Source organism: Scyliorhinus torazame, chromosome 29, assembly GCF_047496885.1.
Source record: "Scyliorhinus torazame isolate Kashiwa2021f chromosome 29, sScyTor2.1, whole genome shotgun sequence".
Classification (NCBI taxonomy): domain Eukaryota; kingdom Metazoa; phylum Chordata; class Chondrichthyes; order Carcharhiniformes; family Scyliorhinidae; genus Scyliorhinus; species Scyliorhinus torazame.
In genome coordinates, this window is record NC_092735.1 from 20276945 (window position 1) to 20301694 (window position 24750).

General features: G+C 50.8%; 1 protein-coding gene across 1 annotated transcript in view; it reads left to right on the top strand.

The window, feature by feature from the left end:
- The first annotated feature begins 3097 nt into the window (after nt 1-3097).
- Nucleotides 3098-24750, top strand: part of LOC140403920 (beta-1,3-N-acetylglucosaminyltransferase lunatic fringe-like) — a 64079-nt gene continuing 42426 nt past the window's right edge. Inside the window, exon 1 of the mRNA XM_072492166.1 lies at nt 3098-3824. Coding sequence (XP_072348267.1) covers nt 3429-3824 — 396 coding nt within the window. The 5' untranslated portion in view covers nt 3098-3428. The remainder of the gene's footprint in view (nt 3825-24750) is intronic.

The following is a 24750-nucleotide window of genomic DNA, read 5'->3' on the forward strand; positions in this document are numbered from 1 at the left end:
ACTCTTATTTCATAGAATTTACAGTGCAGAAGGAGGCCATTCGGCCCATCGAGTCTGCACCGGCTCTTGGAAAGAGCACCCTACCCAAGGTCCACACCTCCACCCCATCCCCATAACCCAGTAACCCCACCCAACACTAAGGGCAATTTTGGACACTAAGGGCAATTTATCATGGCCAATCCACCTAACCTGCACATCTTTGGACTGTGGGTGGAAACCGGAGCACTCGGAGGAAACCCACGCACACACGGGGACGATGTGCAGACTCCACACAGACAGTGACCCAAGCCGGGAACCGAACCCGGGACCCTGGAGCTGTGAAGCAATTGTGCTATCCACAATGCTACCGTGCCGCCCCTATCGTGCTGCTCTTGTGGGTGAGTCCAGAACTAGGGGGCCCTATTTTAAAATTAGGGTTCGCCCTTTTAGGACAGAGATGAGGGGACACTTTTCTCTCAGAGAGCTGTGCGAATTTGGAACTCTCTGCCTCAGAAGGCGGTGGGGGGAGGTCACTGGATCTTTTTCAGGTGGAGGTCGATGGATTCTTGTTAGACAAGGGGAGTCAAAGGTTATCGGGGGTGGATGGGGAATGTGGAACTCAACGCAAACAGATCAGCCATGATCTTACTGAATGGTGGAGCAGGCTCGAGGGGCTGAATGGCCCACTCCGCTTCCTGATTTGTAAGTTTGTATGTTTCCTCTTCAATGTTTAAAATTAAACGGGCCAGGCAAGCTGCTTTGTATTTGCTGAGAGTGGACAGTAAGGAGTTTGCTCCATTCTGCTTAGTATAACCTCAGTCTGATTTAATTTCATTTCCCATCAGTATTACTGTAAATCAGTTATCGCCCCAGGCTGCTGTGTCATTCTAACCGTGCTAGTCTGGCGTTCTTCATACTGAGCTGTTTTCCTGACTTGTCCAAGTCTATAAATATATCAAGGAAAGACAATCAGCTCCTGATGATGAACAGAGTGTTTCAGCCAGATTTGCACAAGGGCAAGATCTCACAAGCATTGTTGAGGTCCGGATGTTGACCAGTTCACTGGAAGAGGCCCGCTGTTCTGCTTTGAGGAAGTATCAGCTGATCTGTGATGTTCAGCCATGGCCTAGTGGTGGCGCTCTTGCCTTGAGTCAGAAGGTTGGGGGTTCAAATCTCACTCCAGGGATTTGATAACAAGAAGGAGGCAGTATTGGGGGAAGCGCTGCCCCGGTGGAGGTGCTGTCAATTAAAGTCGTACAGTTTTACAGCACGGAAAGAGGCCCTTCGGCCCATCGTTAGTGTGCCGGCTGTCAGGCACCTATCTGTTCGAACCCCATTTCCCAGCACTTGGTCCGTAGCCTTGTGTGCTACAGCGTTTCAACTGCTCATCTAAATGTTTCTTAAACGTTTGAGAGTTCCCGCCTCTGTCACCCTTCCAGATTCCCATCACCCTCTGGGGCAAGAGGTTTTTCCTCAAATTCCCTCTAAATCTCCTGCCCCTTATCTTAAATCTATGACCCCTGGTTATTGATCCCTCTGCTAAGGGGAAAGTTCCTTCCTATCTACCCTATCTATGTCCCTTATAATTCTGTACACCTCGATCAGGTCCCCCCTCAGCCTTTTCTGCTCCAAGGAAAACAACCCCAGCCTAACCAGCCTCTTTTCACAGCTGAAACGCTCCAGCCCAGGGCAACACCCTGATGAATCTCCTCTGCACCCTCCCCAGCGCAATCACATCCTTCCTATAGTATGGCGATGAGAACAGCACACAGTACTCTCGCTGTGGCCTAACCAGCATTTTACACAACTCCAAAGCACATCCTTGCTCTTATATTCTATGGCTCGGCCAATAAAGGCCCATAAACCTTCTTAACCACCTTATCTACCTCCTGCTGTCTTCAAGGATGAGATTTGAACCATGGCCCTCTCTCTTCTTTCAGATGGAGACAACTTTGAAGAAGAGCAGAGCACTTCACCCCAGTGCCCTGACTAACATTTAACCCTCAACCAACATGCCAGCAACAGATTAGTTGGCGCAGGAAAGGCAGCGCATCACCTGGATGGTTGTGTCGGCCGACTAATGGCTGGAGTGGGGGAGGGAAGTGGGGGCTGGACAAGTCGCGTGAAGATCCAGGAATACATTTAATCACAGTTGGCCACCCTAACCGCGACACCAATAGCATCAAGCCACACACCCCCTCCCCCCCCCCCCCCCCCGAGGGCCAAATGCTGCTCCCCCCTTTTGAGAGAGAGAGCTGACTGGTGCCGATTTAACCTGAGGGTCACCACCCCTCGGGTGAAGGGCAAGGTTGAGAAGGGGGCGGGGCCTTCATGGATAACCCCAGCAATAGAATTCGTCATAAAATCCCTACAGTATGAAGGAGGCCGTTGAGCCAGCACTAACGCTCCAAAAGATTACCCTAACCTAGGCCCCCTCCTCCTCCCTATCCCCGTAACCCCTTTTGGTCACAAAGGGCTAATTCTATCATGCCCAATCCACCTAACCTGCACATCTTTGGACACTAAGGGGATAATTTAGCACGGCCAATCCACCTAACCTGCACATCTTTGGACACAAAGGGATAATTTATCATGGCCAATCCACCTAACCTGCGTATCTTTGGACACTAAGGGGAAATTCAGCACAGCCAATCCACTTAACCTGCACATCTTTGGACCGTGGGAGGAAACCGGAGCACCCGGAAGAAACCCACACAGATATGGGGAGGACGTGCAAACTCCACAGTCACCCGAGGTCGGAATCGCACCGGGTCCCTGGCGGCGTGAGGCAGCCATGCTAACCACTGTGCCACACTCGGTACGGGAATCGTGTCCTTCATCTCCGCTCCGCCTTGCGAACCGGCCAACTGAGTCAAACCGACCTCACGGGGGAACAAGAAAAGAGACTAGCGCAGTGGAGGGGTTAAAAATGCCTCCAGCTCAGTCAGTGGGAGGGTAGGGCATAGCTCCACCTCCTCCCCGGTAGCCCTTCTGTGATTGGTGCATCCTTGTCTGTCACTCACTGCTACCCTCCTCCTCTGTCACAAGAGAAGTGTTTCAAAAGTTGTGACAAGTTGAGACACGCTGGAGGAGCAGGGGAAGGGGGGGGACAGACAGACAGGTGGTGGAAGCTCACATTTACTGAGTAAAGCAGGTTAAAATGTAACTGTTTTAGTTACTCCACGCCTTTCGTTTCAAGGACCAAGTGAAATTGGAGAGAGGGGATATGATCATTTTATGAGAATATAAATAGGTTATTTCCTACAATAATTACACTTCTGGGCGAGGGGGACTTTTATGAAACAAAAGGTTCCACTGTCAATAAAATCTCCCTATAAGTTTATGATTAGATAGTTTGCCAATGTCACTTCAATGGATTTTATTCCAGTTTCTCGACCTTTTAACATTCGGAGTTTACAAACCAGAAGAGCAAAACAGAGCTTAAAAACATGCGCCTGTGCTTAAAGAAGATTTTACTGACCATATCTGGAGCCACGGTCACTTTCTTGCTGGTCGCTTTCGTGGATCAGCAGAGGCGAGAGGAGGGGGGCGGGCTGAGCGGGAGAGCTGCCCGCTTTTCGGTCTCCCCCAGCGGACGCGGTTGGACAAAGGGGTCGCTGGATGGAGGCGGGCTGGCTGAGCCGCTGCGGGCTCTCTACGGTTACCTGGCAGCCTTGGTGCCCTTCAGGAGGGACGCTGCTGCCCGCCCCCGGCTGCCAGCCCCTGACCTGGCCAGGAAGGTGGAGCTCAGGGATGTCTTCATTGCCATCAAGACCACCCGCAAGTTCCACCAGTCCAGGCTGGAGCTGCTCCTGTCAACTTGGGTCTCCAGGGCTTGGGAGCAGGTGAGTGTCTATGTTTGGCTTTTGCAGTTTGTGGGTGATGCCATGAGCCAGGGTGTGGGTGATGCCATGAGCCAGGGTGTGGGTGATGCCATGAGCCAGGGTGTGGGTCATGCCATGAGCCAGGGTGTGGGTCATGCCATGAGCCAGGGTTGTGGGTGATGCTATGAGCCAGGGTGTGGGTGATGCCATGAGCCAGGGTGTGGGTGCTCAGTGAGAGATTGCTACACCCACATCCACAGGGCTTTCAACTCTCCAATCTTCTGGCTGCTTTTCACTTCCCGCTTTGCAAACGTGATCAATACTGCTGTGTGTACTAAACCCCCCCCCTACCTCCCTGCAACCCCCGCAACCCAACCCCCGTTCCCTCTGCAACCCCCCCCCCCTCGGGCCACTGTCTATGCGGAGTCTGCACGTTCTCCCCGTGTCTGCGTGGGTTTCCTCTGGGTGCTCCGATTTCCTCCCACAGCCCAAATATGTGCAGGCTAGGTGAATTGGCCATTGCTAAAGTTGCCTCTTAGTGTCCAAAGATGTGCAGGCTCGGTGAATTGGCCATTGCTAAAGTTGCCTCTTAGTGTCCAAAGATGTGCAGGCTCGGTGAATTGGCCATTGCTAAAGTTGCCTCTTAGTGTCCAAAGATGTGCAGGCTAGGTGAATTGGTCATTGCTAAAGTTGCCTCTTAGTGTCCAAAGATGTGCAGGTTCGATGGGGTTACGGGTGGGAGAATTGGCCTAGGTAGGGTGTTCTTTCAGAGGGCCGGTACAGACTCGATGGGTGGAATGGCTATGGATCCACTTGCATGCAGCAGCCCCCCCCCCCCCCCCCAAGGCTTTTGGCGTATCGGAAATAGAGGAAGCCATTCAGCCCCTTCAGCCTATCCCACCATCACAACCAAGCTGGATCCCAGCTCTTGTCAGAACTTTGATTCTTTGATCACCTAAAACAAAATAATCTCTCTCCATCATTTGGACATTTTTCAGTGGGTCTGCACACACTCAGCAGCTTTTTATGTGAGGGGGAGGGGGTGTGGGATGAAGATGATGGGGGGGGGGGGGGTGTAGGGGATTAACATTAACCTCTGTGTGAAGGAGTGACCCCTGATCTTACCCAGAGATCATTTTAAGGTAAAAGCAAAATGGTGCGGATGCTGGAAACCTGAAATAAAAACAGAAAACGCTGGATAGACACAGCAGGTCCGGTAGCATCTGTGGGGCTAGAAACAGAGTTAATGTTTCGGGGCCGAACAACCCTTCTACAAAATGTTAACTCTCTTTTTCTCTCCCCGGACCTGTTGAATTTATCCAGCATTTTTTGTTCGTAGCAGTAATTTGAACGTTATGCCCCCCACTTGTCCCTTACCCCTGACACCCCCAAAAGAGAAATAGTTTCTCTCTACCTACGCCATCCTTTAATCATTGAAAATACCTCAATTAAATTGTTTCTTAATCTTAACAATTAGGAGTGGGAGCAGGCAGTTCTGTTTCTTGAGCCTGCTCTGCCAGCCAAGGAGATCGTGGCTGACCTGTGGCCTTACCTCCACTCTCCTGCCTAGCCCCAGAAACCTTGGGCGGGATTCTCCGCGAACCGGCGGGGTGGGCCACTCCGGCGGGAAGGATGGCGTGGACCACTCCTGCGTCAGGCCGCCCCGAAGGTGCGGAATCCTCCGCACCTTCAGGGGCTAGGCTGGTGCCGGAGTGGTTTGCGCCGAACCGGCCAGCGCGGAAGGGGCTTGGCGCCACGCCAACCGGTGCAGAAGGGCCTCCGCCGGCCGGCGCAAGTTGGCGCATGGGCGGGAGCGCCAGCGTGTGCTGGCGTCATCCCAGCGCATGTGCAGGGGGGTTCATCTCTGCATCGGCCATCACGGACTGTTACAGCGGCCGGCGTGGAGGAATAGAGTGCCCCCGCGGCACAGGCCCGCCCGCGGGTCGGCGGGCTCCGATCGCGGGCCAGGCCACCATGGGGGCACCCCGCGGGGCCAGATCCCACTGCGCCCCTCCGCCGAGGACCCCGGAGGCTGCCCGCGGAGCCAGGTCCCGCCGGTAAATACCTGTCGTAACATACGCCGGCGGGACCGGCCGAAAACGGGCGGTCACTCGGCCCATCGCGGGCCGGAGAATCGCCGGGGGTGGGGGCCGCTGTTAGCGGCCGCCAACTGGTGTGATTCCCACCCCCGCCAAATCCCCGGCGCCGGAGAATTCGGCAGCCGGCGGGGGCAGGATTCACGCCACCCCCTAGGCGATTCTCCGACCCGGCGGGGGGTCGGAGAATCCCACCCCTTGACTCCCAAGTTTGTCGAACGCGAGCTTAAACATCATCCTGAACACCTCAATTTAGGCAGTAGGACAGGTAGATATGATGGTTAAAAAGGCATATGGGATACTTACCTTGATTAGCCGAGGCATAGAATATAAATATGATGGAGTTGGATAAAATGCTCGTTGGGCCACAGCGAGGGTACTGTGTGCTGTTCTCGTCGCCACACTATAGGAAGGATGTGATTGCACTGGAGAGGGTGCAGAGGAGATTCACCAGGATGTTGCCCTGGGCTGGAGCATTTCAGCTGTGAAGAGAAGCTGGATAGGCTGGGGCTGTTTTCCTTGGAGCAGAGAAGGCTGAGGGGGACCTGATTGAGGTACAAAATTCTGAGGGACAGAGATAGAGTAGATAGGAAGAAACATTTCCCTTTAGTAGAGGGGTCAATAAACAGGGCGCATAGATTTAAGGTAAGGGGCAGGAGATTTAGAGGGGATTTTTCACCCAGGGGTTGATGGGAATTTGGAACTTGCTGCCTGAAAGGGAGATAGAGGCGGAAACCCTCACAACATTTAAGAAGCATTGAGATGAGCGATTGAAACGCCAAAGCACACAAGACTGCGGACTAAGAGCTAGAAAATGGGGTTCAAACAAATTGGGTGTTTGATGGCTTACAATGGACCGAAGAGCCTCATTTTGTGGTGAAAAACTCTGTGGCTCCATGAGGCCAACCCTTGATGTCCTACAATCCAGGGAATTCAAGCCTCCCCCAGGTTTGATTAGTTCCTGAATGCTGGTGGGATGTGCACCAGAAGAATGGAGATGTTTTTCCGCAATAATGAGCTAAGGGTTAATGTGGCGGGATGGGGGTGAGGCTAGGAGGGGTCAAATAGCAGCTACCCAAGAGCAAAGGTCAGAGGGCAGGCTGGATGCCCATCCCCTTCGGAGGCCGCTGATGCTTTGAGCAATAGGTGGTGTCTCAAGGGACCCAATGTGTTAAAAAAAATTACAGAAAAAATTTGTCAGCAACAATTTTTAATTCTTGCACACAAAGTTGGTGTCACTGGTTGGGCCAGCATTTGCTGCCCACCCCTAATTGCCCCTTGAAAAAGTGGTGGTGAGCCATTGCCTTGACCCACTGCCGTCCATGTGGTGTAGGTACACCCATTGTGCTGTTAGGGAAGGAGTTTCAGGATTTTGACCCAGAGACAGTAAAGGAATGACAATATGCTTCTAAGTTAGGGGTTGTTTAGCACAGGGCTAAATCGCTGGCTTTGAAAGCAGACCAAGGCAGGCCAGCAGCACGGTTCAATTCCCGTAACAGCCTCCCTGAACAGGCGCCGGAATGTGGCGACTAGGGGCTTTTCACAGTAACTTCATTTGAGGCCTACTTGCGACAATAAGCGATTTTCATTTCATTTCATTTCAGTTAGGAGTGCGTGTGACTTGGAGGGGAACTTCCATCTGATGCAGATGTTCCCATGTACCTGCTGACCTTGTCTTTGTAGCTGGTCAAGGTTACTGGTTTTGGAAGGTGCTGTTGAAGTTGGTGACTTGCTGCAGTGCATTTTGTAGATGGTACACACGCCTGCACTGTGTGTTGGTGGTGGAGGGAGTGAATGTTTCAGATAGTGGATGGGGTGCCAATCAAATGGGGTTGCTTTGTCCTGGATGGTTCTTGAGTGTTGTTGGAGCTGCACTCACCCAGGCAAGTGGAGAGTAGTCCATCACACTCCTGTATTGTGCCATGTAGGTGGTGGTCAGGCTTTGGGGAGTCGGGAGAAGAGTCCGACCTGCTCTTGTAGCCCCAGTATTTATGTGGCTGTTCCAGTTCAGTTTCGGGTCAATGGTAATCCCCAGCACGTTGTTCATAATAATAATAATAATCTTTATTATTGTCAGAAGTAGGCTTACATTAACACTGCAATGAAGTTACTGTGAAAATGCCCTAGTCGCCACACTATGGCGCCTGTTCGGGTACACAGAATTCAGAATGCCCAATTCAGCAGCACATCTTTCGGGAATTGTGGGAGGAAACCGGAGCAGCCGGAGGAAACCCACGCAGACACGGAGAGAACGTGCAGACTCCGCACAGACTGTGACCCAAGCCGGGAATCGAACCTGCTACCCTGGCGCTGTGAAGCAACAGTGCTAACCACTGTGCAACTGCACCGTTAGTGGGGGATCCAGCGATGGTAATGCCATTGAATGTCAAGAGGTGGTGGTTGGGTTGGATTCTTTCTTGTTGGAGATGTTCATTGCCTGGAACTTGTGTGGCGTGAATATTACTTGCCACTTGTCAGTCCAATGGGAAATCATATTTTTAAAATGGAGGGGGGAGGGGGGAAGGTGGGCTTGTCACTGGAAGATGTGTGACATTGCCCAGAGGATATGGTAAAGTGTGATAACAAAAGTGTGACAGGAAGCAAGTGTGATGTTCACAGGAAGTGCGTACAACACATAAGGGTTTTTCTTTATGATTTGTACTTTAGTAACCCTTACCTCAATTTCTATTTCAAAATTGGTATGGGTAGTTAAATGAATCTTGGCCACGGTAGTCCCTAAATACCTCGGAACATTTTGATCAGATAATCTTTTTTTTTTGCATTGGCATAACTGGACATGTCACCACATGGACTCCCCCCTACACTCCTTCTCTCCCTCAGCCAACACAATCTAACCTGGCTGACACCAGGCCAGGCTTGGCCCAATCCTGAGCATTGGGATAGAGTAAGAACTTTACCAAGCAGCGAGTGGTTAGGATCTGGAATGTCGCATCTGAGGACATGGCAGAGGCAGGTGTTTGCAGAAATAGGCGTCCCCCCCTATTCCACCGTAAGAAGGGATTCTCCGGCCGATCGGCGATTGCAAAATTGGCGTCGGGCAATGGAGAATCCGGCCCGTAGAGTTTGGAACAAGGCTTGAACCCGTGACCTTCTGGCAAGGTGAGTGCGTTGCCAACTCAGCCGAACGAGGCAGACACTGTGGCCTCCCTGCCAAGCCACCAGCGTCAAATTCTGTCTGATAATGTCCCTGTGAAAAACGTTTTTAACCACATTCAAGGTGCGATATAAATGAAAGTTGCTGCTACTGTTGTCTATCTGAATTAAATCAAATTATTCAGCAGCTAACGAGCAGACTGGAGGAAAGACCCAAAAGTCAATTTCAAGCACAATTATTCTTGAAGTCGGTCTTGCCATTGAAGTTGGTCGGGATGCTGAGCTTGTCTGCTCCCGTGACCTGTTGCCAGGGGTCACGATCCAATCTAACCAAGCTTGACACCAACTCGGCAACTTTGTTATAATTGCCCTGCACAGGAGGAGGTCATTCAGCCCTTAATGCCCAGGCTGGCCCTTGGGTAGAGCTACCCAATTTACCCCGTGTTCCTACCCCCACCTCCTCCTGCTCCCCCCACTCTTTCCTTGTAGCCCTAGGGAGGCAGTGGCGTCATGGTATTGTCGCTGGACGAGCAATCCAGAGACGCAGAGTCGTCCTCTGGGGACCTGGGTTTGAATCCCACCAGGGCCGATGGTGAAATTTGAATTCCGTTTAAAATGAAAATAAATAAATCTGGAATTGAAAGTCTTGAAAGAAGGTGACCCATGAATGGATTGTCGGAAAAACCCATCTGGTTCACGAACGTCCTTTAGGGAAGGGAATCTGCCCTCCTTACCTGGTCTGGCCTACATATGGCTCCAGATCCACAGCAATATGGTTGACTCTTAAATGCTCCTCAGGGACGGGCAATAAATGCTGGCCCAGCCAGCACCCCAGGGACGAATTAAAAAAGAAGTTTACTTTTTGCTTCAAGTATTTATCTACCTCCGTTTTGAGCGGTACAATTGACTGCTTGTACCACTGATTCAGGAAGTGCTCTCTAGATCAAAATAACTGTGTGCAAACATGTTTCTCGATGTTGCCTCTGTTTTTTTTGGCCAAACCCGATGGTTATCAAAACTTCTGCTGTTGGCAACCGTTCCTCTTTGTTTGCGACACGTAGTGACTAACGTGGGCAGTGGAACTATCACACATGCGAACTTGCAATTCCGCATCTCTTGTTTCAATTTTTCCACGGGATGTGGTTGTCACTGGGCACAGCCTGCATTGGCTGCCCATCCTTAATTATCCTTGAACTGAGTGGCTCGCTAGGCCATTACGGTTAAGAGTCGACCACGTTGCTGTGGGTCTGGTGTCGCATGTAGGCCAGACCAGGTAAGGATGGCAGATTTCCCTTCCCTGAGGGGAAGGCACGGTGGCACAGTGGTTGGCACCGCTGACTCACAGCGCCAGGAACCCGGGTTCAATTCCAGCCTCGGATGACTGTCTCTGTGGAGTTCACACTTTCTCCTCGTGTCTGCGTGGGTTTCCTCCGGGTGCTCCGGTTTCCTCCCACAGTCCAAAGATGTGCGGGTTAGGTGGATTGGCTACGCTAAATTGCCCTTGGTGACCAAAAGGTTGGGCGGGGTTACAGGTATAGGGCGGGGGAGTGTGCCTGGGTAGGGTGCTCTTCCAGAGGGCTGGGGCAGGCTTGATGGCCAGAATGGCCTCCTTCTGCACTGTAGAGATCTATGCTTTTAACCGCATGTGTTCTATCGCCTCAGTGTCAAGTGTTGTTTGGTAACTCTCTGGTGAAGTGCCTTCAGATATCCCTCTTGCTGTCTTAAAGGTCGACATATATGCTCTGAGGCAATAGAACACAGATGGTTAAAAGTATAGAAGCTCTCCAGTGCAGAAGGAGGCCATTCGGTCCATCAAGTCGGCCCCAGCCTATCCCCATAACCCACCCAACCTGCTCATCTATGGACACTAAGGGGCAAATTATCACGGCCAATCCACCTAAACTACGCATCTTTGTCACTTGGGGGCAATTTAGCATGGCCAATCCACCTAAACTGAAAATCTTTTGACACTAAGGGGCAAATTATCATGGACATTCGGCCCATCAAGCTTGCCCCAGCCTATCCCCATAACCCACCCAACCTGCTCACCTTTGGACAGGGGCAAATTACCATGGCCAATCCACCTAATCTGCACATCTTTAGACTCAGATGTCTTACAACACCAGGTTAAAGTCCAACCAGTTTTTTGGAATCACTAGCTTTCGGAGCGTAGGTGACCTGACGAAGGAGCTACACTCCGAAAGCTCGTAATTCCAAATAAACCTGTTGGACTTTAACCTGGTGTCGTAAGACGTCTCACTGTGCTCACCCCAGTCCAACGCCGGCATCTCCACATCACCTTTCGGCTGTGGGAGGAAACCGGAGCACCCGTAGGCAACCCACGCTGACACGGGGGAGCGCTCCACACAGACAGTCTCCCGAGGCCGGAATCAAACCCCGGTCCCTGCCGCTGTGAGGCGGCAGTGCCAACCACTGTGCCACCATGCCGCCTCTTGAAGTAGGCAGGAGATGGGAGGGAGATGGACTGGGAGAGAATTCGTCCACTTGGGGCTCTGAACTGTCGAAAGTATGGGCGCCAATGGTGGAGTAATGAAAATCAACGATTCTCGAGAGGGCAGATTGGAGGAGAGTGGGGCCGGTGACAATACGGGGGTCGGGCGGGGAGGGGGAGTCGGGTGGGGGGGGGGGGGGCCCTCAAGAATGAATTAACTTGAGCCCAACCATTTGACGTATTTTCTCTTTTGTCTGTTGAATTTGAAAATGCATTGGGGCGGAAAAACTGGTGAAGGGACGGGAGGGTGAGTGAATGAGGCAAAACAGGCGTCAAAATGGAAAATGTTCCGTTCCTCTTATCAACTGTGTTTTGCAGGGACAGATTAGTATCTTCTGCACTAAAAGATACACTTTTACTCACCCTGTCATGTATTTGCTATATCCTGTCCCCAGGCAAGATAGCAGCTGCACTATTTTAGCTATTTCACACGATCGTCGTGTCGATGTGAATCAGAAGGTGCTAGGTAAATTCTATGTCTATGTCTAATAGTAATAAGCAGATTAAGAGGGGTTCTCATATCAGACGGATTTGAAAAAGAACTTCTTCTCTCAAACGGTGGTGAATCTTTGGAATTCTTTACCCCAGGAAGCTGTGGGAAGCCGAGTCCTCCAACATTTTCAAGGCCGAGATCGATAGGTTTTTAGGGGAATTAAGGGTGACCGAGTTTTGCAACCCCAATGGAGGTCCTGGGATTAGGACAATACGATTTCCCATTACCTGCCCGGAATATGAACTTCTCCTTTAAAGGGGAAGTCCCGTCCCCTTAAAGGGGAAGTCCCGTCCCCTTAAAGGGGAAGCGCCCCCCCCCCCCTCCTGCCCATAAAGAGGACTTTCCCTCTGAAGAGGAAGTTCATATTCCAGGAAGGTCATGGGAAATTGTATTGTCCTGACCCCAGGACCACCATTGGGGTTACAACACGGAGATAAGGTTGGAAAGTGGACTTCATGAGCGTTAGATCAGCCAGGATCGTATTAAATGACGGAGCAGGTTTGATGGGCTGAAAGGCCTCTGCCTGTTCCTATTTCATATGGTCTTATGTAAACAGAAGACTACGGATTCTCCGTGGAGATCGGGAATAAATACTGCAAGTACTGGAAAAACTCAACAGGTCTGACAGCGGCTGTGGAGAGAGAATCAGAGTTTTGGAAAAATACTTTTCCAATTAAGGGGCAATTCGGCGTGGCCAATCCACCTACCCTGCACATCTTTGGGTTGTGGGGGGGGAGACCCATGCAGACACGGGGAGAATGTGCAAACTCCGCACGGGCAGTGACCCAGGGCTAGGATCGAACCCGGGTCCTCAGCGCTGTGAGGCTAGCCACTGTGCCAGCGTGCTGCCCCCTAGAGAGAATCAGAGTTAACGATTTAAGTCCAATATGACTGACTCTGCTTCAAAGAGCCACATCGTACTCCAAACGTTAACTCTGCTCCTCTCTCCACACATGCTGCCAGACCTGTTGAGTTTTTCCAGCACTTTGTTTGAATAGAAGATGATTTGGTCCTGTGTAGTCCCTGCATTCTGGAAGCCCAGCGCCTCTCTCCAGCCCTCAGCATGGCAACCAAATGGCACTGATATTATTCCAAGACTTTTAGCTCCGACTGCCCAGCCAGAAATCCAAGTGCGCTCGCTGCCGGCTCAGTGGTAGACCTCTGACCCCAGGGTCAGAGGGTGCAGGATCCTGCCCCACTCGAGGACGTCGTTTCACGCTCGCCGATGTTTCAGTCCAGCACGGAGGACACGGTGGTTCAAAGTTTCACTGTGAATTTTCTGGGGTTTCGGTGAATCTTGGAGGAAAGTTGATAGAATCCCCCTGAGAAACCAACATTTGTTTAAAAAAAAAAATCATTTTATTGGCTTTTCTCCTATTTATAAACAGTTGTTACTTATAAACGTTACATTTTTCTTGCCCGCGCTAATTTGCTTTATTTTACAGAGAGGTTTGTTTTGTCCTTCATTTGACTAAATGTACGTACATTTTGCTGTCCGCTGAATCGGTCTATGCTATCCCCCCCTCCCCCCCCCCATTGGTTTCAGCACCCTTCCTCATCTCTTGTGGGCCCCCCCCCCCCCCGAGTTGCGCAGTCCTTTGGTTCTTCATCTTTTTTAAAATCCCTGGCTTACTCCTTGTTGCTGGCCTCAAACAGGTTTTGGAACAGGCCGACGAACTGCCCTCAAGTATCCATGTAGCCGTCCTCTGACCCTCGGGTGGCGCACTTAATCTTCGGCAGGTGGAGAAATTCCGAGAGGCCAGCGAGCCAGTCTGCAGCTGTGGGCGGTGCTGCCGATCGCCAGCCCAGCAGGATTCTCCGGCGTGCGATTAGGGAAGCGAGAGCAAGGGCGTCGGCCCCCTTCCCCATGTGTAACGCTGGCCTCTCCGATACCCCGAAGAGTGCCACTCTCGGGCATGGCTTCACCCTCGCCCCCACAACTTTGGACATTGCCTCGCAGAAGGCTGTCCAGAACCCAGCAAGCTTGGGGCAAGCCCAAAACATGTGGGTGTGGTTGGCCGGGCCCCTCTGGCACCTCTCACATTTACTCTCAACCTCCGGGAAGAACCGGCTCATTCGGGTTCTGGTCAGGTGCGCTCTGTGCACCACTTTGAGCTGCATTAGGCTTAGCCTTGCGCAGGAGGAGGTGGAGCCTGCTCAGTCCTTCGCTCCAGAGTCCCCACCCTACCTCTGTCCCCAGTTCGTCCTCCCATTTTTGTTTGGTACTGAACTTGCAACGTGGCATTGTTACGATCCCTGAAGAGACCAATTACTTTTTAAAAAGCAACTCAAACGTTCAGTTAATAGTTTTAAGGATGGCACGGTAGAATTTCCTGTTTTAAGATTTTTACTGTAACAAAAGTCTAAACACACCATTGACTAAACACCATCTTTGTCGGCAAGTTACACTGAAACCACAAAACAGAACATTCCCCCCTTTCTTTTAGCACATCTGAGAACACATTTCACAGATATGTATTTAACACTGGCCTTTAAAGTGGACATTCAATTCTCCCTGGACCAGTCCATGGTGATTCCTAGCTCTCAAGGGCATCCTTCTGTTCTCAGTCTAGAAATGTTTACCCTCAGAATTGTCTTTCACAGAGAAGTTTTTCTCCCTTGAGATTTGATACCTAGTGCAAGCTGGAGGAATCTTCCAGCCTCATTTTATCTCCTCCTGAATTTGGTGTTTCCAATCCGAGCTGGAACTCCTACCCGCACCCTGCCTGGTGAACCATAGTGTCTCGCTATCTGTAGCTGCTTTCCCTCTCCCTGGCAGACTGACCTTGTCTCTGAGTTGTCAGGACTGTCTTAGACTCTTCCACTCTCAAATTATATCTTTGTGACAAGGCGAATCACATAGGTCTTGTATCCAGGTAGAAATGCCAGTTAGGTATCCTTGAGGCCCCAACTCTCTCTCATCTTGGAAGTAAATGGATGGTTTAAAGCCCAACTATTTACAAATTCACACTTTTCTGGGACTTTGGCGACCCTCAGTCTATACACTGTTGGCGCACAAGCCTCTGCCATTAACTCCAAGTGTAAACATCTTCCACCTTCTTCCCAGTAAAACAACCTGGGCTATCTTTAATCTCTAACAATCAAACAGTTCCCCAGGTGTGCTATCATACCGACTTCTGAACAGAACACATGACCTCCTTCAATTAACCTCAATTAATGGCACGATCCGTAACAGAACAACATTCTAAACCTCATAATTGCAACAACATCGATTCCTCCTCTCCTGAAAACCTGCCACGTTGTCTTTGGAATGAACTGTTAAACCTACCTCCATCTGCTCTCTCAAGCTCTCAAGGGAAAACATTGGAACTGGTGTTCTGATGCCCTGATCAATATTTTTAGCTCAGTTAATGCCACCAAAAAAATCAAACCCGCAGTAATTAGATAATCAGTTTATTGCTCCTTATGGAACTTGCGGTGTGCAAAATGGCTGCTGCCTATACCTGCCCAACAGCATTGACACCACAAAATGGCTGCTGCCTATACCTGCCCAACAGCATTGACACCACAAAATGGCTGCTGCCTATACCAGCGTTACAGCAGTGACATCACAAAATGGCTGCTGCCTATACCTGCCCGACAGCATTGACACCACAAAATGGCTGCTGCCTATACCTGCCCTACAGCAGTGACACCACAAAATGGCTGCTGCCTATACCTGCCCTACAGCAGTGACACCACAAAATGGCTGCTGCCTATACCTGCCCTACAGCAGTGACACCACGCCGAAAGCACGCCATTGGCTGAAAAGGGCGGCAAGTGAAGGTGTGAGGTTGGAGGAATAATCCGGAGAGTTGTGTGATTTCTGGGAATTGGGGAGAAAGCTTCTCCGGAAGGTGGACTGTTATTGCCATGGCCGGGATTTTCCCCTCCGCCGCGCCCACAGCGTGTTTGCCGGTGGCGGACCTCCGCTGGCAACTTCAGGTCCCGCTGCTGTCAACAGGTTTCCCCATGGATTCCACCGTCCGCTGGCCAAGCTGGCGAAACCCACATCCGGTAACAAATGAATTGGAGAAAAAAAAAGCCTATCCAAGTGTTGTTTATTAAATGGAACTGCCTCTACCACACGTTCCAGCAGTGAGTTCCAAATCCTTACTTCCCTCGAGCCCTTCTACCAGTTACCTTAAATATGTGGTGCCCCAATCCCGAGAAGGGAAATAGTTTGTTCCTAGCCACCTTCCCTCCGCCTCACATCATTTCCGCACCCCAATTAAATCTCCCCCGTTTCCAAAGAAACCAAACCCCAACATATTTTGTCTTTCCTCAGAGCTAAAATTTCCAATCCCAGCAACACTCTCAAATCTCTACCGTCCCCGCTCCAGAGCAATTAAATCCTTCCTGTAACGTGGCCAGAACTGGACGGTATTCGAGCTGTGGCCTAACAAGTGTGTTATATCTTCCTACAGTCTGCAGCTATCTTCCGCACCATTGACCACACAGCCAATGTTTGAAATACCATCCCCCGACATTCATGACGGATCCATTGATACACATAAATCAAAACCTCACTGGAAGCCGCCTCCCAGTCACCAAGGCGCCCACCAAACCATGCGATTTTCCTCCTGCCTCGGAGCTGATTTTGGATCTAATTTCCCACACACCCTTGGCTTTTATCCTCTTCTCACCTTACCTTGGACAGCATGGTAGCATTGTGGATAGCACAATTGCTTCACAGCTCCAGGGTCCCGGGTTCGGTTCCCGGCTTGGGTCACTGTCTGTGCGGAGTCTGCACATCCTCCCCGTGTGTGCGTGGGTTTCCTCCGGGTGCTTCGGTTTCCTCCTAAAGTCCAAAGATGTGCAGGTTAGGTGGATTGGCCGTGATAAATTGCCCTTAGTGTCCAAAATTGCCCTTGGTGTTGGGTGGGGTTACTGGGTTATGGGGATAGGGTGGAGATGTTGACCGTGGGTAGGGTGCTCTTTCCAAGAGCCGGTGCAGACTCGATGGGCCGAATGGCCTCCTTCTGCACTGTAAATTCTATGATTATGACAAGGTTGCACATGTCCAAAAGCTAGCTACAGTCCATTTAGACGACATCAAACATGCTATCCATATTAAACCCCCCTTTGCTAACGCCTCAAGAAAAATTCAGTGAGGTTGGTCAGACGCAACCTTCCCTCACCAAAGTCATGTTGACTATCCTCGATTGACCAGCGTCTCTCTAAATGACCTTCCGACCGTCAGAATGTTTCCCCCCACTCCCTGCCGCCCATCAAGGTTAAGCTAACTGGTCTCTCCCTTCTACAACAAAGGGCACAATGTTAAGCACGGCACGTGGGCGGCTGGGCCCAGCATTTATTGCCTTTCCCTAATTGCCCCTGAACTGGCAGGCCACTTGAGAGGGCAGTTAAGAGACAATCACATTGCTGAGGGTCTGGAGTCTCACATAGGCCAGACCGGGTAAGGGCGGCAGAGTTCCCTCTCTGAAGCGACAGTGGGGAACCCAGATGGGTGTTTCATGGGCATCGTTAGACCTTTAATTCCAGATTTCAAATTTCACCATCGGTGAATTCAAACCCAGATCTCCAGGGGGTCGGGCGGCACGGTAACACAGCGGTTAGCACTGTTGCTTTACAGAGCCAGGGTCCTGGGTTCGATTCCTGGCTTGCGTCACTGTCTGTGCGGAGTCTGCACGTTCTCCCCCGTGTCTGCGTGGGTTTCCTCCGGGCGCTCCGGTTTCCTCCCACAAGTCCCGAAAGACGTGTTTGTTGGGTGAATTGGACATTCTGAATTCTCCCTCAGTGTACCCGAACAGGCGCCGGAGTGTGGCGACGAGGGGATTTTCACAGTAACTTCATTGCAGTGTTAATGTAAGCCTACTTGGGACACTAATAAAGATTATTATTATACCACTACCACACCACCTCCCTAAATCCATCCATCGAATCCCTGCAGTGCGAAAGGAGGCCATTAACCCGATCGAGTCTGCACCGACCCTCTGAAAGAGCCCCCTGCCTCGGCCCACTCCCCAGCCCTATCCCCAGTTGCACAGGGTTTTGGTGAGACAGCATCTGGAATACTGGGTGCAGTTTTGGTCCCCATATTGAGGAAGAGATGTCCTCCCGCTGGAGGTGCCGCAGCTAAGAAGGTTCACTGAATCGGTCCTACGATGAGAGGCTGATTAAACGGGGCCTATATTCCCTGGAGTTTTGACGAATGGGAGGCGATCCCATTGAGGCACACACGGCGCTGAGGGCGGTTTGACAGCATGGACATTGAGAGATTGTTTCCGCTGGTTGGGGAATCGAAAACATGTTGGGGGGGGGGTGGGGGAGGTGGCACAATTTTGGGATAAGGCGGCCGATCATTTTGGATTGAGATGAGTCTGAGGGTTTGTGAGTCTTTAGAATTCGCTACCGAGAGGGTGGAGGATGCTCCATCGTTGAATATATTTCAGGCTGTGGGATAGGCAGACCTTTGGTGTCTTGGGAAATTAAGCGATATGGGGAACGAGTGGGAAATGAAGATGAAGCATATGATCAGCCATGATTGTATTGAATGGACTCGATGGGCCGTGTGGTCTGCCCCTCAGGGTGGCACAGTGGCTAGCACTGCTGCCTCACAGCGCCAAGAATCAGCTTCGATTCCGGCCTTGGGTGACTGTCTGTGCGGAGTCTGCACGTCCTCCCCGTGTCTGCGTGGGTTTCCTCCGGGTGCTCCTGTTCCCTCCCACAGTCCAAAGATGTGCTGGTTAGGTGGATTGGCCGCGCTAAATTGTCCCTCAGTGTCCCAAGGTTAGGTGGGGTTAGGAGGGGATGGGGCGGGGGACTGGGCCTGGATAAGGTGCTCTATCAGAGGGTCGGTGCAGGCACGATGGGCTGAATGGCCTCCTTCTGCAGTGTGGGGATTCTATGATTCCTATTCCGGGTATTCTTGCTCACAAGTCGACAGCCCAACATCCACAAGGTGGGATTAGACTGGGATAGCTCTTTTTCTGCTGGTATGGATAGGATGGGATAAAATGGCCTCCCACATTGTATATTTCTAAGCTTCTTCAGTCGAACAAACACCGTTTCACCTTCCCACAATATATTCTAAAAAAACACGAGAGAGACCCATGGCAGATTTCTACCTCGGGGCTTTCTTGTCTGGAATTCCCTCCCGTTGGCAGGGTTGAGGGTGAGCGAGCAGAAGGGGTGGCAGAGGAAGCTCCTTTGTGAAAGGGGAGGGGAAGCTCAAAAGGCCTTGCAATAATTATCGCCAACGCCTTTGGCTTCTCTGCCAGCCACCGCGACTCGGCACGTTGCCTGAGTTGGGAAATGTGCAGTTTTGAGACCCGTTCCAGATGCCTGAGCACAATCTTCAAGTTCCCCAGAGCACTCCTGAAGAAGGAGTGCCGCACTGTCTGAGGTGCCACCTTTCGGGATGAGCCTTGTCTGCCCCCTCGGGTGTATGTAACAAAACAAATCTCACCGGGCTATTTCGAGGAGGAACATGGGAGATGCCCCCCCCCCCCCCCCCCCCCCCGCCCCCCCCCAAACCCCTGGATGTCCTGGCCCATGTTTATCCCTCAGTCGACGTCACAAAAAAACTTGTCATTATCGCATCGCTGTTTGTGGGATCTTGCTGTGCAAAGACCGGCTGGCGCATTGCCTACATCGCCACAGCGATCGCGCTTCAAAAATGCTTCGTTGGCTGTGAGGCCCTTTGGGAGGGCCAGAGGTTGTGAAAGGCGCCACGTAAATGCAAGCCTTTCCATTGATCCTTCGTGAGGCATTTTGTGGGCAATGGCTACGAGCTGTTTCCGTGCGGGGCTCCTGCGAGGTTCCTTTGGAGAAGGGAAGGAGTGTGTGGAAGGTCTAATGGACAATCCATGAACAAGCTGGGGGTTAGGATCGAAAAGTGACCCGGGATGATTAAAAACTCACTTTTCCACGCGCAACCTGTCCCTCCCTCCCTCCCTCCCCATTCCTGGCAGGTTTGGGCCTGGCAGAGTTAAGTCAACTTCAGCTCAGGCCTCTGACTAAAATGGCAGACTTAGGCCCTGGTGACATCATCTGAGTTCAATCGACATATTCACTCTACTCTAGTACTGGCTTTGAGTTAGATTGAACATAAGGACTAGGAGCAGGAGTAGGCCATCTGGCCCCTCGAGCCTGCTCCACCATTCAATGAGATCATGGCTGATCTTTTGCGGACTCAGCTCCACTTTCCGGCCCGAACACCATAACCCTTAATACCTTTATTCTTCAAAAAACTATCGATCTTTATCTTAAAAACATTTAATGAAGGAGCCTCTACTGCTTCACTGGGCAAGGAATTCCATAGATACACAACCCTTTGGGTGAAGAGGTTCCTCCTACACTCAGTCCTAAATCTACTTCCCCTTATTTTGAGGCTATGCCCCCAAGTTCCGCTTTCACCCGCCAGTGGAAACAACCTGCCCACATCTATCCTATCTATTCCCTTCATAATTTTATATGTTTCTATCAGATCCCCCCTCATCCTTCTAAATTCCAATGAGTACAGTCCCAGTCTACTCAACCTCTCCTCGTAATCCAACCCCTTCAGCTCTGGGATTAACCTAGTGAATCTCCTCTGCACACCCTCCAGTGCCAGTACGTCCTTTCTCAGGTAAGGAGACCAAAACCGAACACAATCCTCCAAGTGTGGCCTCACTAACACCTTATACAATTGCAGCATAACCTCCCTAGTCTTAAACTCCATCCCTCTAGCAATGAAGGACAAAATTCCATTTGCCTTCTTAATCACCTGTTGCACCTGTAAACCAACTGTTTGCGACTCATGCACTAGCACACCCAGGTCTCTCTGCACAGCAGCATGTTTTAATATTTTATTTAAATAATCCCTTTTGCTGTTATTCCTACCAAAATGGATAACCTCACATTTGCCAACATTGTATTCCATCTGCCAGACCCTAGCCCATTGGCTTAGCCTATCCAAATCCCTCTGCAGACTTCCAGTATCCTCTGCACTTTTTGCTTTACCACTCATCTTAGTGTCGTCTGCAAACTTGGACACACTGCCCTTGGTCCCCAACTCCAAATCATCTATGTAAATTGTGAACAATTGTGGGCCCAACACTGATCCCTGAGGGACACCACTAGCTACTGATTGCCAACCAGAGAAACACCCATTAATCCCCACTCTTTGCTTTCAATTAATTAACTAATCCTCTATCCATGCTGCGACTTTACCCTTAATGCCATGCATCTTTATCTTATGCAGCAACCTTTTGTGTGGCACCTTGTCAAAGGCTTTCTTGAGTGAAGAACGGTGTAGGGTAAGGGGTGACCCAGCCCATCCCTCGCTCCATTTTAACTGCCTTGTTTAGTATTCCGTCCCAGGACGTGGGCACAACTTACAATGCTGCCATTTTGTGCTCATCTGTGATCCTCCTTGAGGAAGTGGGCTGGCTCCTTGAACCGCTGCGGTCCCTGTGGGCCCCACAACGTTCAGAAGTGAGTTCAGGGATTTTGACCCAGGGGCTATGAAGAAAGGTACAGGGATGTATTTCCAATCCAGGACAGTGTGTGTGTGTGTGTGTGTGTGTGTGTGTGTGTGTGTGTAGGTGTGTGTGTGTCGGTGTGTGTGTGTGTAGGTGTGTGGTGGTGTGGTGCCCCCATGCCTCTGCTGCCCCTCTCTGCCCAGGTGGGTGGGGGGTTATGGGGTTTTGGGAGGTGCTGTTGAAGGAACCTTGGTCAGTCGCTGCAGTGTATGGTATTGTGTCGGTGGCACACGCGGCTGCCACAATGTCCCCGTGGAGGAGGACGTCAACGTTTCAGGTGGTGGATGGGGTGCTGGTTAAGTGGGCTGCTTTGTCCTGGATGGTGTTGAGCTCCGAGAGTGCTGTCGGAGCTGCCCTGGTCCAGACAAGTGTGCGTTACGCTGCCTAGTTCACTGTGGGGTGTGTGGGTTATAAAATCCCCCAGTCCCTGTGGTCTAAATGTGGAAACCAGTATAGATGATCCAAGAAATGCAAGACTGCTTTACACTGGTTGGGGGGAGGGGAGGGGGGGTGGGTGCGGGGGCGGTGGGCGGGCATAGATACACTGGTTTCCTGGTTTGTGCAGCTGCTGAATGTGGTCGCACCGCTTCCTCCCGGTGCTGGTACGAAATATGTCGACAAAGAGAAAATGGATATTTTTCTCCCCCCCCCGCCCCCCCCATCTCGCCCCCGCCCAGTTCCACTTCCTCCTGGCTTTGTAGAGGTCAGACCGGGGAAGGTTATACATAGAAACATAGAAAATTGAAGCAGGAGGAGGCCATTCGGCCCTTCAAGCCCTCTCCATCATTCATTATGACCATGGCTGATCGTCGAGTTCAATGCCCTGATCCCGCCTTCTCCCCCCCCCCCCCCCCATATTCCTGATCCCTTTAGCCCCGGGAGCTACGTCTAATTTCTTCTTGAAATTACCCAATGTTTTGGCCTCAACTACTTTGTGTGGTAGCGGATTCCACAGATTCACTGCTCTCTGGGTGAAGAATATTCTCCTCACCTGAGTCCTGAAAGGTTTACCCCATATCCTCAAACTATGACCCCTAGTTCTGGACTCCCCCACCATCAGGAACATTCTTCCTGAATCTACCGTCTAATCCTGTTAGAATTTTCTAAGTTTCTATGAGATCCCCTCTCACTCTTCTAAATTCCAATGAATTATGATCATAACCGGTTTAGTCTCTCCCCATATGACAGTCCCGCCATCCCAGGAATCGGCCTGGTAAACCTTCGCTGCACTCCCTCCTTAGCAAGAACATCCTTCCTCGGATAAGGACAGCAAAACTGCACACAGTACTCCAGGTGTGGCCTCTGTTATGGGCCAGGGTTAGAGAACCCTAAAGTGTATCATGGAGTTCACCTGACCCACAACGTTTAATAGATTGTGGTATGGGGAGCACACGGCCCACTCTACAGGTGTGGTACAGCAGAAATGGAAAAGTATTTTTTAAAGCAAAACAATGTTTATTCTATGAACTCAAGTTAATCTTTTTAAAACATACAGTGAACATCTTAGCAACCATTAATTCAAATACAACCCCGTAAGAATACAACACTAAGTAATCTTTTAAGCTTTCGTTTTAACATCCATAAGACTTAAAACACCTTTTACCAGAAGCACATCAGGTAAAAGCCATGACTGTTATTTGTTTTAATCACCAGGATCGATTTCCAGTCTTTAGATTAGAGAGAGAGAGATTCGTACACCTTCTGGCTGTGACTGCAGCTATCCAGCTCTGAAAACGAAACTAAAACACATCCTGCAGCAAACAGCCGAAAACGAAAGTAAAAAGCTGACACCCAGCTCCACCCACTCTCTGACATCACTGCATTTATAAACACCCATTTCTTAAAGGTACTCTCACTACAGATATTTATATACACACCCATTTATAAACACCCATTTCTTAAAGGTACTCTCACAGGACACCTCACGAAAGTCCTATACAATCAATGATCAATGTAGTTGTTTCGTGGACAATCATGGCTAGCTGCTACATGTTGACTGTCGTAACCTGCATCCGCACGGGACTTACAGGTGGGAACGATTGTATTCCCCGTGTCCCTTGTGGAATATGGGCTTCCCCGCTAAGGGGGGGAGGGGGATGGGGGCTTGGGAAGCTCACTTAACGTTGCATATATGGTTGGCAAGTTCAGAACTGGCCATCTCCAATCTGGTTGGGTACCACCAGGAGCAGTGTACCTTAAACTTTCTAAATAAACCGTTGTTTCTTATGTTACAACTCGGTGTGGTCTTCCCGTGTCTTCAAAAAACTGCCCCCGACTTCCAAGAAAAACTGTTCCCAGAGTTTTCCAGTTTCATTGTGTTTTTTATTTCCCCCTTGTTTCCAGATCCTCAAACATCTCTCAGATGTGCAGCCAGAACAGCTGATGATTCACACATCCCAGTGACTGGAATCATCCCCTTTGTGGGACATTCCAAGATTACTTGATGCCTTCCAAAGCTTTCACTTTGTCTGAATGGATCCTGGGGGAAACGAGATTCAGACAGTGATTCCTGCAATCTCCCACCCTCGCTTCTCCCACACTCAATCTCACTTTCTGACAATCGAGGCCTGTTGCTCTTTAAGTTGAAGCAGAGAGCAAAAAGGGAGATTATGAGAGCCACGATGGTGACTCGTGTCCTTTCTGGGCCAGGATTGCCCCGGGAGTCTCCAAGGAATCCTGCAGTGATTATTTTATTTTATTTTAATTTTTTATAAATTTAGAGTACCCAATTCATTTTTTCCAATTAAGGGGCAATTTAGCGTGGCCAATCCACTTACGCTGCACATCTTTGGATTGTGGGGGCGAAACCCACGCAAACACGGGGAGAATGTGCAAACTCCACACGGACAGTGAATCAGAGCCGGGATCGAACCTGGGACCCTCGGCGCCGTGAGGCAGCAGGGCTAACCCACTGCGCCACCTTGCTGCCCTATCCTGCAGTGATTATGCAGTGAGCAACTGAAAATCATTTGGGGGCATGTTGAATAAATTGTTGGTTACTTCGCGGGCGGGATTCTCCGTCGCGCCGCCCCAGTTTTCCGGTGCGGCGCTCCCCTGCCGGCAGCAGGATTCTCCGACTCGCTGGGGTTTCCCATTGTGGGCAGCCCCCACGCTGTCGGGAAATCCCCGGGCGTGGGTGCACTGCCGGAGCAATGGAGAATCCCGCCCACATTTTCTCTTCGTAACGCTTTGCAAATATCCATTATGACCGGGGGGGGGGGGGGGGGGGGGGGGGGAGGGGGTG